General features: G+C 36.1%; 1 protein-coding gene and 1 long non-coding RNA gene across 5 annotated transcripts in view; one reads left to right on the forward strand and one right to left on the reverse strand.

Moving 5' to 3' along the window:
- The window catches only part of LOC131223521 (protein RNA-directed DNA methylation 3-like), a 35,580-nt gene that overhangs the window by 2,486 nt on the left and 17,948 nt on the right, over nt 1-15,146 (reverse strand). For all 4 annotated transcript variants that reach the window (XM_058218959.1, XM_058218961.1, XM_058218960.1 and 1 more), the window contains 2 exons: nt 211-247; nt 33-93 (listed from right to left, as the gene is read on the reverse strand). In XM_058218959.1, coding sequence (XP_058074942.1) covers nt 33-93; nt 211-247 — 98 coding nt within the window. The remainder of the gene's footprint in view (nt 1-32; nt 94-210; nt 248-15,146) is intronic.
- Nucleotides 768-5,622, forward strand: LOC131223522 (uncharacterized). The gene is made up of 2 exons (XR_009160517.1): nt 768-1,161; nt 5,150-5,622. It is a non-coding gene; the product is annotated as an uncharacterized LOC131223522 (long non-coding RNA).

Raw genomic sequence — 15,146 nt, forward strand, 5'->3', positions numbered from 1 at the left:
TATGCTTGGGGGTGCTTGGCATTGAAACATACCTGCTTCATGATCAGCGAAGCTGTCAACAGTTCCAAAAGGGTCTGCTGTAGGGGATTTCACCTGGAGTTATAACAGAAAGAAGTGTTAGAACCATCGAAATAACTAGAGAACAATGGAAAATACAATTCATGATACAACAGATGTATGACTGGGGCCAATGTAGAGAAGTAAACCAACCGGCAAGCCAGATGCAGATAAGTCGTGCAGAGAGTCCCTGGAAACAGATCTTTCCAATTATCACTTCACATAAACGAAAATGAAGTGCATAACAAATAAAAGGAAAATGTGAACTACAATCAATAACTGTCTCGTAATTAAGCATGATCCCAAGAAGAAATTCAGTGACTCGGACAGGTGGACAGCAATAAAAAGACACCATGCAGAGCAAATAAGATAAAAGATCAGCACATTCATATATTAGAGATCAGATTAGCAGATCTCTTGGTAAACTATATGAGGTCACGGGATTTCCTACCCCTCATATAATATCCTTTTGAGTAACCATTGGAATGGTTATTCCCGATAGTTATAGATGGATTTTTTTCCCATGCATAGGTGATCCTAGATAGGTGTATTTTTATTACCTTCCATGTGTACTTATTCTTTCCTCGTCCACGCAATGTATTCCTCTATTTAAAATCTATTTGAGGTAAAGCAATAAACAGAAAACAATAGGAGAATTCTCCAATTTCTCTTGAGTTATTTTGTTATTAGAGTGGTCCATCTAGGCAAGGTGTCCCGTATCGGTATCGGTTGGCGTAACGGTGACCTCTAAAACCGATACGGATACGGGAGCGTAATGGCCCGTAATAGCGCAAAAAATTTTTTTGCCAAAAAAATATGGATTAAATCCGGAATATTCTAAGCATTCCAAATATGCATTCATTTATAAATTGGAACATGTTTATGGTGGTGTAACGGTCCACTCTTTGGTGAGAAGTTGCATCGGACTGTCTGATGAATTTATGAACCAGACAACCTGAATTTGACTACAAAATTCATATATTTAATTTTCTAACTATCTACTATCAATGATAGATATATTAGAATGAATGTAATATGAATTTCATATCTTACATTAGGTGTTTGCAATTATTTTTGAGGAATTTCTCGAACATACCTGTGCACGTGACTGTGATTCCTGTCTATAACCTGTCATCCTCAAGTCAAGAAAATTTAAAAAATAAATAAATAATTAGTAGTGTCTGATATACTCCCCTGCAACTTGATTAAGAATTACTTGATTGGTTGTCAGGGGAGCTATTTTAAATACAAGTTCAACAATGTCAAGTGTGTGCATGACTGCATGGCTTCTTGCAATAATACTGCTGTGAGCTGTCTGCTACAAATACTTATCTTAATGCAAATATATACTCACAATCACAAGTCACCACCAAAATGAAAATCTACATTTTTCGTGGTTGCTCGACCTCCACATCATCATCGTCACCATCAGGCTGAAGTTGTCCAATAGGTGTAAGTGTTGCATATCCATAATATCCAGTGCCAAAAGGAAATACTAGATCAACGAAACCAGAGGATGACTGATCCTTACTAGGCAACGACTCTGACCCCGAGTAAGGATATCCACCAGTGCCCGTCGAATAGCCATACCGGTGCCCATACTCAGGCTGTTGAGAATCTTGAGATTGAGAGTGCGTCTGCTGTGATGAGTAACTTGGATTTGGATCTGGATATCTATAATCATATGCATATTGATCGGGAGGGCTACTCTAACATGAATGTGATGGAACAGGCTTAGTATAACCATCATAATCATACTTCAATTGACTATAAGAATATCCATCATAATAACCAAGACCATGAGCCTGCTGATGTTCTGGACCTCCCGGACCCGGTGCACGACTAGATGTACCCTCCTCCTGCTGGTTGTATCGTGACTCGGTACACTCATAAGTCTGACCCCGTGTACCACCTCGTCGATGTTCATCGGCATCGCTATCTCTAGACGGCTGTACAAGGTGCTGAGCAACACCAGAAGTGTCAGCACCAGGGGCAAGGGGGTCATTGTCACCATCATCCAACACGGTCACGCTACCACCGCTCGTACTCTTTTGTTGATCTTAAGCCATACCCGTATTGGCAAAAACGCTGCCCCTCTAACTCGGTCCAACACATCTGCACGACTCTCTTGTTGCGCTCTACGTATTTCTGGGTCATTAATTTCTAATTCTAACCTATCCTCTTCAATTTGTTTTTTCCTTGTTTCCAACCAAGGTAGAAGCGGGTCATCCTCATCAAAAATATTGTCCAAGTTTATTGGACAGTAGTCTCCATCATCGACAGCTGTAATGCTCCTATGATGTCGTCGCATTCTTAGTTTTATATTGTAGTGTATGAAGACAAGTCTATCTAATGTTCTAGTCTGCAATCTATTCCTATTCTTTGAATGAATAAGCGCAAAACAACTCCAATTCCTTTCGCAGCTAGATGAAGATGTTGTCTGACTTAAAACTTTTACTGTAATTTTTTGGAGAGCTTTCGTACTCTCTCTGAAATTAATCCACCATTCGGCCGGTTGCAACCTAAATACTGCATGTTGTGCAAGAGCATCTCCAAAGCTACCAAGGCAATTTCCAAATGTATCTAATTCATTCAACGCCTTTATTTGCATATCTAAGTCAGGCTCTAATATCTTTATCACATTTTTTAGCCCGACACGAACTTCATCATCCTCAAAAAATAATTGAACATATCTATAACTAGTATTTAGATAGTAACCTGCTACATGAAGATCATGATGGAGTTGTCTTGTCCATCTCCTATCAATCATCCTCCAATAAGACTCCCAGCTTCTACAATCACTTTGAATTGCCAACTTTGCCTTATCCATGACATCGTATAGGAAGCCCATGGTAGGTACTTCGTCGGTTTCAACAAGACGAAGTACCCTTGTTAGTGGCTCCATCACCTTTAGGATCGACTTGACCTTCTTCCAATATTTGTTGTCCCGTATGGTGTTCGCAACTTCAACCGGTGTCCCTGATTTCTTCTTCCCATATTTGGTGTTAAGCCATTCTCGGGAAGCGAACATCTCACTCAACTCTCCCCTATATTGGAATAAACTCTCTAATGCTAAAAAGTTTGTTGCGAATCTAGTTATCGCAGGCCTCAATAACTCTCATCCTTTCGTGAACTTTCTCATTATTACGACTACTTAATTATGGTTGTAAATAAACGTCATCACTTCTCTTGCCCTTTCAACCATTTCCTTAACATTCTTCTTCTTCCCAATATCTTCCAATATAAGATCAATACAATGGGCAGCACATGGTGACCAAAAAAGATGTTCTCTTATCCATCAACATATGTCCTGCAAGCTTATATGTTGCTTCATTATCTGTCACAATTTGCACTATATTCTCCTCTCCAATCTCGTCCATAACTTTATCCATTAGTCCATTAATATAAGTAGAATTTTTTGTTGCCTCTGAGGCATCAATTGACTTATGGTATATAGTTCCTAAGTGACAATACACCATGAAGTTGATCATGCTGCGTCTGGTTGGGCCAGTCCAACCATCACACATGATCGTGCATCCTCTGGCTTGCCATGCAAGTTTAAAGGTACCCACGTATGCTTTCACATCCGCATACTCTGCATCTATCCATTTCTCCCTAATCTCCTTAGCTATGGGAGCTTTTATTCCTTCAGCTACTTCTGTTGCTACATCAATTACCACATACCAATATGGAGAATTGGCTGCGTTAGGAGGTACGTTGGCATGTATAAATAACTTTGCTACTGCTCTACCTAATTTCTCAACGAAAGTTCTACTCCACATTTGTTTTATCTTCTTTTGTTCAGTTGATTCTTTCCTAAACAGGATTGGATCAATAGAGGGTCTCCTAAACTCATTTACTTCTTCATCAAAACGTATAGGGGCATCATGTGAAGATGTCTGTCGTCGACTCCCAAACACATGTCGTAACCCACCAAACCTACCACCCCCCCTGCAGAAGCAGTTGCACTCCCACTCCCACTCCCACTGCCCCCCGCTGTATCACGCACTGACCCATGTGGCGACGTTCTTCCTCTTCACGAGCTAGACGCAAGCTCTCTCCTAGCTATAGTTAATTCTCGATCTGAATCTTCGTCAGAATCAATAATATCTTCATCATGAACGCCCATATATTCAGGACCAAATACCTCCTGTCGAGCTACGTCCAAAATATCATCTTTCCTCTTTTGTACAGCAGCACGTTTACCCTTCGACTCATCCAGACTAACTTACATTAAAAGCATTATCTCTTTCGATACTCTACTACATGGCGCAACTTGACTCTTTCGATGTACCAAATGTTGTTTGAGACGGGTAATTCCACCAGTCACTAGTCTATCACAATACTTGCACTTCATTTGATGCCTAGTACCACCAACCCTCTCACAATGTTGCCATCCAATATCCTCACTTGTTGTTGGCCAGACCCTGATATTTCTTTAGGTTTAGGTAAATACTAGATAATTAGATATGAGTATGAGTGTATGACCTATGTTAATAAAGAAGATTTTATGTTCTAACTAAACCCTAAGAAGCTCTAAGGCAAAACCTATCCAATATAAGCAAATAAAAACATAAAGTCACTAATTCGAAAATAGAAAAAAAATTATAAAATGACACCACAAATCTGTAAAATGCACATTAACATATTCTACTATAATTAACACATCAAGTTCTATGATTAAATTAGCAAACTATTCATTAAAAAATGATTTTTCGAATTAAAAAAAAAAATAGCCAAAATTAACCCGTAAATAGAAAAAAATATAAAAATATATAAAATGGCACCCCAAATCTGTAAAATGCACATTAACATGTTCTACTCTGATTAACACATCACATGGCATGATTAAAACAACAAAACAATCATTAAAAAATGATTTTTCAAATTTTAAAAAAAAGGGTCATAATTAATGCGTAAATATCAGAAAATATTAAAATATTATAAAATGGCACCCCAAATCTGTAACATGCACATTAACATGTTTTACTATGATTAACACATCACATGGCATGATTAAAATAGCAAAACAATCATTAAAAAATGATTTTTCATTTTTAAAAAAAAAAAGGCCATAATTAATCGTAAATAGAAAAAAAATATAAAATGGCACCCCAAATCTATAAAATGCACATTAACATGTTCTACTATGATTAACACATCACATGGCATAATTAAAACAGCAAAACAATCATTAAAAAAATGATTTTTCGAATTTTTTTTTTAAGGGCCATAATTAATGCGTAAATAGAAAAAAAATATAAAAATATACATATAAAATGGCACCCCAAATCTGTAAAATGCACATTAACATGTTCTATTCTGAGTAACACATCACATGGCATGATTAAAATAGCAAAACAATATTAAAAAATGATTTTTCGAATTTTAAAAAAAAGGGGCCACAATTAATGCGTAAATAGAAAAAAATATTTTAAAAAATATAAAATGGCACCCCAAATCTGTAAAATGGACATTAACACGTTGTACTATGATTAACACATCACATGGCATGATTAAAACAACAAAACAATCATTAAAAAATGATTTTTCGATTTTTTTTTTTTTAAAAAGGGCCATAATTAATGCGTAAATAGAAAAAAATATAAAATGGCACCCCAAATCTGTAAAATGCACATTAACATGTTCTACTATGATTAACACATCACATGGCATGATTAAAACAACAAAACATATTAAAAAAACGTATAAATACCTTTTTTGACGAATTTTTGAAAAATGGCCCACCGAGCTTCGATTCAAGAAAATCCGTAATAAAATGTGTTTTTATCTCAAATACCAAGCCAAGATTAGTCGAAAATAGTAGTAGAATGATTGAATAAGAGTTTGGAAGCAAATAGTTTCAAAAAAAAGTGAAAAACGGAGATTAAAAAGGCAAAAAAAATGTGACCGTTATCTGACTGTTATGGGCTAGCCGTTACGAGTCAGTAACGGGCCCATATCGGCTGATACGGGTACAAAAACTGGAAACGGCCGATACAGCCCCATATCGCGTAACAGGTACCACCGTTACCGATATGTATCGGCCGATATGTATCGATTTGGGATACCTTGCATCTAGGCTACTGATCATTGAACCTATTCACTAGTCTCTTAAGTCTTTGCAAATTGCCGCCAACCATCGTGGCTCATATTGATGTTGCGGTTCTCATCATTAAAGCCATCATCTACAAGCCGCCATCTCCAAATCTCTTCGGCGTCACCGTCATCTTTATACAGTGGAATCTCTGCATTGCACTATCCAGCCAGTTGCTGCCCCCATCACCCTCTTCATACTCTCAGACCGGCAACCACCAAATCTCAAAAACCGTGATGCAGACCCACAACCCACAAACCACTGGCCATCATCCCTATTCCGGCACTCCCATTCATGCAAAACCCACAAGAAACCGACATCATTGCCACTATCAGCTATCAATTCCCCGATATCCTTTTTCTTTCCTTTTTCTTTTGGGATTTTTACTGCATAATTCTGCAGGAATTCAGATTTTATCAAACAATGCCTCCATGAATGGAAATTCAGAGGTGGTGCTTTTTGAGGGGAGTAATTACCAAAATGCCCTCACTTTTTTCCTTTAAAAAATTGTTAACTTAAGAATTGTGGGGCCCATGTGGTATGTGTATGAAATTCAACCGTCCAACCCACCTCAATTATCAAAAGAACAAAAAATACTCCAATCATAAGGTAGGCCACACCATAAAAAACAATTTACACCACCCAAAAGCATATAAATTCATGTGTAGACTATCTAATGACTTAATTGGGCAGAATTTTTGGTTCATGTGATCATTACATCGAATTCATTCAATTGGATGTTTAAATGTCATACACATATCATATTGAACCTACAATTCTTGACTTTATAGCTATTTTTTTAAAGAAAAAATAAATAAGGGCCGTTTGGTAATTGCTCCCATAAAAAGCACCAGAAAATTTTAATTCCTCGAGGCATTATCACTAAAATCCTAATTCCAGAAAATTTTTGTGGTAAAAATTCCTCCCTTTCCTCTTTATTTACTTACTTTTTATTACTATTCTGAGATGGCAACCAAATTTGTTTACCTATTTTTGATAGTTAATAGTAACTTTCTTCAAGAAAAGTGGAAAGAATAAAAGAAAGAAAACTAAGTGTCACGCCCCAAAATTAAAGTACAGAGTGTGCACCCTCAGACCCGAGTTTCGAGTCCTAACTTATACACAAAGTGTACTAACTTCATTCCATTATACGATTATTCATCCACCCAGTTGCTCTATCGTAGATCTAAGTTCCATTCATACTCAACAATATCTCATAAATAAGAAACGACCATCCATTCCAATAATCAATTATGAACATAGTTAATGATCCTCCCATTTGGAATCTTATGAATGAAATAAATATGTCCAACAACTTCAAAGAATTAATTAACAATCTAAGAAAATCAAATATAATTAAAGTAAAATTATCATGATTAGTCTAAGGCAGCAACTTCTTCCACAGTCAAGTAGGGTCACATATTAAGTCATTTTCCGTCTCGACCACGTATTCCTATTCTTGAGCTACAAGCTCACCCTCATCCACATCTGTACGGTTTTACATCAATAAAGGATAAGCTGGCTGGGCCTAATGAGAATTCCCGACATGGTTCTTTACATCAAATTATAATAGAATGTCAATAATCATACACAATATAATTTTAAAAAATACAAATATTATGTAATGAATGCATCAATGCATCAAGTGGGAATCTGTCCACTTGCTTTAGTTGGAAACCCGTCAACCTACATCTGCCCCTTGGCAGACTTCTACCATTTGGTAGGCATAGGCAAGGCCAGCATCTACTCCTTGAGTAGGCTTCCACTAGTATAGTGGGCTTCTGATAACGATTCTACCGGGATACCATCTAGGGAGGTCCCCCAGGAATTTCGGACGTGTTGTGCATGCAATTGATAGATGTACCAAGTAATCATGAGTCATGTATTGCATATATTATTTCGATTATCACATTTGAGTCAATCAAATCATTTCACTATTATTATATTAATACAAGAATCACACATTCATCTAAATCAACTAAGAGTACATGGCAATTAATCAAGGTAATTATAAAACATATCAAACAATACATCTATTTTAACTTGATGGATGAGAAACACATCGGGGTCACTCACCTTGATGCGGTGGAGATGATTCCGTGAACCAACGGTTTGAATTAAATTAGGATTTCTTAAAATCACATAAATAAGAATTATTTTTAATCTTACGATTACACATAATGAATTCATTATCTATCATTTCTTCAGATCGATGCTGCCCATCCAATGGTCCGATCGGTCTGGAATTTAAGATTTTAATTTATTTTAATCTTAAAGAACTGATTAATAGTAATGATTTAATCAAACATTTCAGATTATGTCATATAATTATGTGCCAAGTTGTATCTTACGTAGAGAATTACTCTTCCGGTATTTATTCAATTTTGTTAGATTAAGGAAGAAAATTGGTAGATCTATGATCAATACGATCCATTGAGATGTCGAATTGGCTGATTCTTAAAAATATTATATAATTAAGTTTTATAACACCCATGAACAGTACAGATCATACTGATCACTGTCCATCATGGAAGGACATGGAAAAATCTCACATTTTGCACATTAGCCTTAAAGTCATGCGCATGCCTTCCACATGAATGAATTAAACCTACACAATGGATGTTTGATTGATCCAATCCGTCCAATGTGTAGATCATGCCAAAATAAATATTGCATAAAGAAATCAAAGAAAGAAAAAAATACACTAACTTGAATAAGCGAATTCCAAAAATCCTCCTTTCCACTTTCCCTCTCGTGTTTTTTTTCTACGAGTTTTTCTTTGGTTCTTTTAGTTTTGATAAGACTCCCGCTCTCTTACGTTCCCTTTTTAAAAAAGGGTTCGTTGAGAGACTACGAGATACGAGGAAAGTTTTGTATAACGAGAGATAAGAGGAAGGATGATGAGATCAATTGATCTCTTTTCTACTCAAAATTTTAAAATTAAAATTTTAATTTTAAATTTTATTTTTAAAAAATACCGGCGTTACATTCTACCCCCTTAAAGAAAATTTTCGTCCTCAAAATTTACCCATGGTAATTTTTTTAATTTTCTCCAATATCCTAGTTATTTCAAATTATGATGAACAAGTAATGAATATAAGTAAAAGTTAATGAAAGATAATTAAAATTGTGAAATAAATAAATAAAAATAATAATAATTCAACAAATTTTATTTTTATTTTTTTTAATAATATGTTTTAAAACGAATGCAAATGCACAAAATTAAACTAAATAAAAAATATTGAAAAAATTAACCATTACTAAACTCATACTTCATGATAATCATTTTATTAGCAATAACTACCTCAAGTTTAAAAATTTTATAAACACCTTTTAAACTTTAATAACTAATAAAGTTTTAGTTGAATTTGTTACAATCTTATAATTCGGAAGTTATGAAAAATGAGTCACGTCATTTTAGTTCTTTTAAAGCAATGCTACATACATGATGAACACTTGTAGGTAGGGTTGTAAATGAGTTGAGGAAGTTTTGTAAAATAGTAGGCTATCAATGATAGAAATGGCTGTTGGACAGCATGATTTTTCTTCCAGAATTGAACCCAAGCTCGACCCTATCTACGTTAGGGTAGGTCATGTAAGCGATATATTTATGAATGGTTGGACTGATCAAAGTAACGACTCAAATCACAAGTCTAAGAATGCTTGAAAGATATATAAAAGAAGAAAAACTATATTATATACTAGAACAAAGAGAGAGAAAAACAGATACCATGAAGGAAGGTTGTGATTTAGTTATCAAGGTGCTCCCTATAGGTGAGGGTTTGATTCCCCTCCTTGGCTTTACCCGATACACGTGGTTGTGGGTGATTGCGTGTATCCACAAGGATTAGTGAGGACGGCTGTCTTAAAAAAAAAAAAAAAAAAACAGATACCATGGAGGAGGGTTGTGATTTAGTTAGAGCAGTGAGCATTTCAAAGTATGTAGGGTTATGCATGATTTAGTCTTCAAATCCTCATTTGTAGCAGGCTTTTCAGAGTAGGGCAAGGATGACGTGGATGTTGGTTTAGTCAAACATTGTGTCTAATTCCAAGTTTTTCTGACAAACTACCAATGTGCTAAGATTGTCTAGGGCCTTAACTATTCTACTCGCAATAAATCCACTCCCAATGGCATCGGTCCAAGAGTTCCTGATGGAGCGTTGTGACTCGCATCGTTTATAGGTATAATTTATGATCAGTTGGAAGGAATACTAATATGTGGAAGTTTTTTTTTTTCAGATTGCAAGAAGATCGAATGGTTTATAAGAGTTATATACAGAGGTGCAAGATAAATTGAGTTGAGATATGTATCAAGGCTCAGGTGCAGAGAATTCAGGTTCTGAAGTTACTATTATCGCTATTGATTGAAGGGCTTATAAGTATTTTATAGATCCAAAATTTTTCTAAAGATACATCTGTAAGTTTAATATCACGCTGCAAAATTTCAGCCCCATCCAATATCTATAGAAAATATTAAAATTAGGAGAGTGAGAGATGTTCAGAACTGAACGATTTTTAAATAGTTTAAGAACAAACACAAATCGGTACAACAAAAGTATGGAATTATAATTTCTAATTATTTTTCTATAAAACTAAACTTATTCATCTACGATCTGATTTTTGAATCACCTGAATTAGAGTTGTATTTTAATAGTTAATAATTTTTAAAGTTGAGTGATTTCTACTATCCATTGTTGTCCAGTAAGACGTTGTGACTTAAATTATCGTCAAAATTCAACTAAGTCCAAATTCACATTTTAAAATTATGTATATTCTAAGTAAAGTTAATCTCCACATTAAAATCATCAATCCAAGATTATAGGTTGGATTTCTAAGTTTCACACGTCACGATGACTAAAGATCAAAGTATTGCATATCTCGACGTAACTAAAGGAAATTTTTAAATTCGGACTTAATAGACACATCATCCTTTCCAGAATTTTAACTTCTAAATTGGAAATCAAAATGATTTGAAATTTGGAGAATCGGTCACTGACTATCTGATGATTTTTTACCAAAAATTTTAGATCAAAATTATTACATCTACTTGGGTTTTCATCAATACCAAGGGAGAAAAATCATGCTGTCCAGCAGCCATTTCTATCATTTATAGCCTACTATTTTACAAACATTACTCGACCCATTTACAACCCTACCTACAAGTGTTCATTATACATGTAGTATTGCTTTAAAAGAACTAAAACAATGTGACTCATTTTTCATAACTTCTGAATTACGTGATTGTAACAAATTCAACTAAAACTTTAAAAGTTATTAAAGTTTAAAAGGTGTTTACAAATTTTTTTAACTTGAGGTAATTATTGCTAACAAAATGATTATCATGAAGTATATGAGTTTAGTAATGATTTTTTTTCAATATTTTTTTTTTAGTTTAATTTTGTGCATTTGTATTTGTTTTAAAACATATTATTAAAAAAAATTAAAATAAAATTTGTTGAATTATTATTTTATTTCTTTTCCTTATTTATTTATTTATTTATAATTTATAGTTATCTTTCATTAACTTTTACTCATATTTATTACTTGTTCATTATAATCTGAAATAACTAGGATGTTGGAGGAAATTAAAAAAAATTACCATGGGTAAATTTTGATGATGAAATTTTTCTTTAAGAGGGAAGAATGTAATGCCCAAATTTTTTTAAAATAAATTTTAAATTTTAAATTTTGAGTGGAAAAGAGATCCACCGATCTTATCATCCTTCCTCTTATCTCTCGTTCTACAAAACTTTTCTCGTATCTCGTAATCTTCCAACAAACCTTCTTTTTTTAAAAAGGAACATAAGAGAGCGGGAGTCCTATCAAAACTAAAAGAACCAAAGAAAAACTCGTAAAAAAAAAAAAAAACACGAAAGGGAAAGTGGGAAGGAGGATTTTTAGAATTCGCTTATTCAGGTTAATGTATTTTTTTCTTTCTTTGTTTTCTTTATGCAACTTGGCATGATTTACACATTGGACGGATTGGATCAATCAAACATCAATTGTGTAGGTTTAATTCATTCATATGGAAAGGTATCCACATGGCTTTAAGGCTAACGTGCAGAATGCGAGATTTTTCAATGATGGACTGCGATTAGTATGATCTGTACTATTCATGGGTATTATAAGACTTAATTATGTAATATTTTTAGGAATCAAACTAATTCGACACCTCAATGGACCATACTGATCATATATATACCAATTTTCTTCCTTAATCTAACGAAATTGAATAAATACCGAAAAAGTAATTATCTGCACAAGATACAACTTGGTACAGAGAATTACATGACATAATCTAAAATGTGTGATTAAATTATCATCATTCATTAGTTTCTTAAGATTAAAATAAATTAAAATCTTAAATTCCAGACCGATCGGACCATTGGATGGGCAGCATCGATTTGAAGAAATGATAGATGAATTCATTATATGTAATCGTAAAATTAAAAATAATTCTTATTTATGTAATTTTAGAAAATCTTAATTCAATTCAAACCGTTGGTTCACGGAATCATCTCCACCGCATCAAGGTGAGTGATCCCGATGTATTTTCCATCTATTAAGTTCAAATAGATGGATTGTTTTATATGTTGTATAATTACCCTGATTAATTGTCATTTACTCTTAGTTGATTTAGATGAATGTGTGATTTATGTATTAATATAATGATGATGATATAATTTGATTAATGTGTTAGACTATGTTGACTCAAATGTGATAATCGAAATAATCTATGCAATACATGACTCATGATTACTTGTTGCATCTATCAATTGCATGCACAACACGTGCAAAATTCCTGGGGGACCTCCCTGGATGGTATCCTGGTAGAATCGTTACCAGAAGTCCACTATACTAGTGGAAGCCTCTACTCAAAGAGTAGATGCGAACTTTGCCTATACCTGCCAAATGGTAAAAGCCTGCCAAGGGGCAGATGCGGGTTGACGGATTTTCAACTCTGGCAAGTGAACGGATTCTCCTTGATGCATTGATGCATTCATTGCATAATATTTGCATTTTTTAAAATTATAGTGTATGATTATTGGCGTTCTATTATAATTGCATGTAAATAATCATGTCAGGAATGAAAACCAAGATGAGCTGAAAGCTTTTCTATATTTGAGACAACCCAAAGGGGTTGAATATATAGAGATAACAGTCATCTATACAAGGAAAATATAATAAAATCAGAATCCTCTACCTATGGAAATGAACTATACAAGGTATACTAGCTATACAAGGTATGTGAGTTTGTCTAACATCCCCCCTCAAACTAATGCTGGTCATCAACAAGTAATAGTTTGCCAACTAGAAATAAGTGACGTACAGAAGTAAGGGACTTGGTGAGAATATCGACAATCTGATCATGGGATGCAATATGTGGAAGAGAAATGAGCCCAGACTGAAATTTCTCACGGATAAAGTGACAGTAAACTTCAATATGCTTCGTCTCTTCATGAAAAACCGGGTTAGAGGTAATCTGAATGGCACTTAGATTATCAACATGGAGTGGAGTAGGATTCTGCAGAGGAATGCCCAAGTCAAAAAGAAGTCCACGTAACCAGACAAGCTCACAACAGGCAACGGACATCGCCCGATACTCGGCTTCTATGCTTGATTTGGAAACAATGGCCTGCTTCTTACACTTCCAAGAGATGAGAGAACACAGTAGCCAGTGGTAGATCTTCGTGTGAGAGCGCAACCGGCCCAATCAGCATCTGAATAAGCACGACGGTCCGGAGTCGCCGTGGAGGAGAAAAACAGTGATCGATCTAGAGTTCCACGTAGGTACCGTAGGATGCACAACACCGCAGTCATATGAAGAGTCCGAAGAGCAGAAACAAACTGACTGACGACTTGGACAGCATAGGCAATATCAGGGCGAGTCATAGTTAAGTAAACCAAACTCCCAACCAAACGGCGGTATAAGTCGGGCTGTGCAAGTAGATCACCATCGTCACGGCCATATTGAACGTTAAGTTCTAAGGGAGTCTGACCTGTCTTTTAATCCGTCACTGATGCCAAGGCGAGGGGTCGGACCAGCAGAGGGACCAAACGACGCAGGTGTGCAGAGGGGACGAGTAGAGCTGTACACGAGCAGAGTAAACTCGGGTACTCGACTCGTCAGGTGTTTGAGCCGAGTACTAGTGGATTTTTGCTACTCGTTATGATTTCGAGTAGAGTACGAGCTGGGTAGTACTCGACTCGTATACTCGAATCGGTACTCGAGACTCATACTCGACCAGGGCCCTATACCTAAAATGAAAGCCCTAATCCCTCCCGCTCCCAGTCGCTTTCATGCTTTCGCCCGCCAGCCCAAAACGGGTAAAAAAAAAAAAAAACCCTTCCCTAGTTCCCTTTCCTTCCCTCCCTCCCAGCGGCCAGCGCTTGTTCAAAAATACCCTACCCATTCCCCCCTTCTCATTCCCCTGTCCAGTGTCATCCGGCCCTGCGGCCTCTCTCTCTCTCTCCCCCTACCGCTCGTCTTTGCGGCCTGCCCGATGCCCCTGTCCAGTGCTAGTCTCTCTTTCGTTCGGTCGTTCCGACGTTCCCCTTTTTAAAAAAAAAAAAACATCTCTCTTAAAAAATCCTAACCCGCACGGCCACAGCGACCGTCCGGCGGTCCCTGCCCTGCCCGGTCGCCATTTCCCTTACCCTTCTTCCCTCTCTCTCTCAGGCGCTCACATTGCCCTGTCCGGTGGTCACAACAACTGTCCGGCGCCCCTGTCTGCAGCTCGTCCCTGCCCTGCCTAACGCCCCTGTTTACAGCTCGTCCCACCCCTGCCCGGTGTCCCTATCCCTCCATCAGGTAAGAATTGTTATTTTAATTGTATATAAAATAATTATTAGCTGATTTTTGTATTTTCATTTCATCCTAGTGAATTGTTAATGGGTATGATGAAATATGATTACGATAGACGATAGCATGGTGGGCTAGGAAGGAAAGCTGAAGCTCGACCCCAAGCGGGCCATCCCCATCCCAAGCTCA

This window comes from Magnolia sinica, chromosome 13 (assembly GCF_029962835.1).
Source record: "Magnolia sinica isolate HGM2019 chromosome 13, MsV1, whole genome shotgun sequence".
Lineage (NCBI taxonomy): Eukaryota > Viridiplantae > Streptophyta > Magnoliopsida > Magnoliales > Magnoliaceae > Magnolia > Magnolia sinica.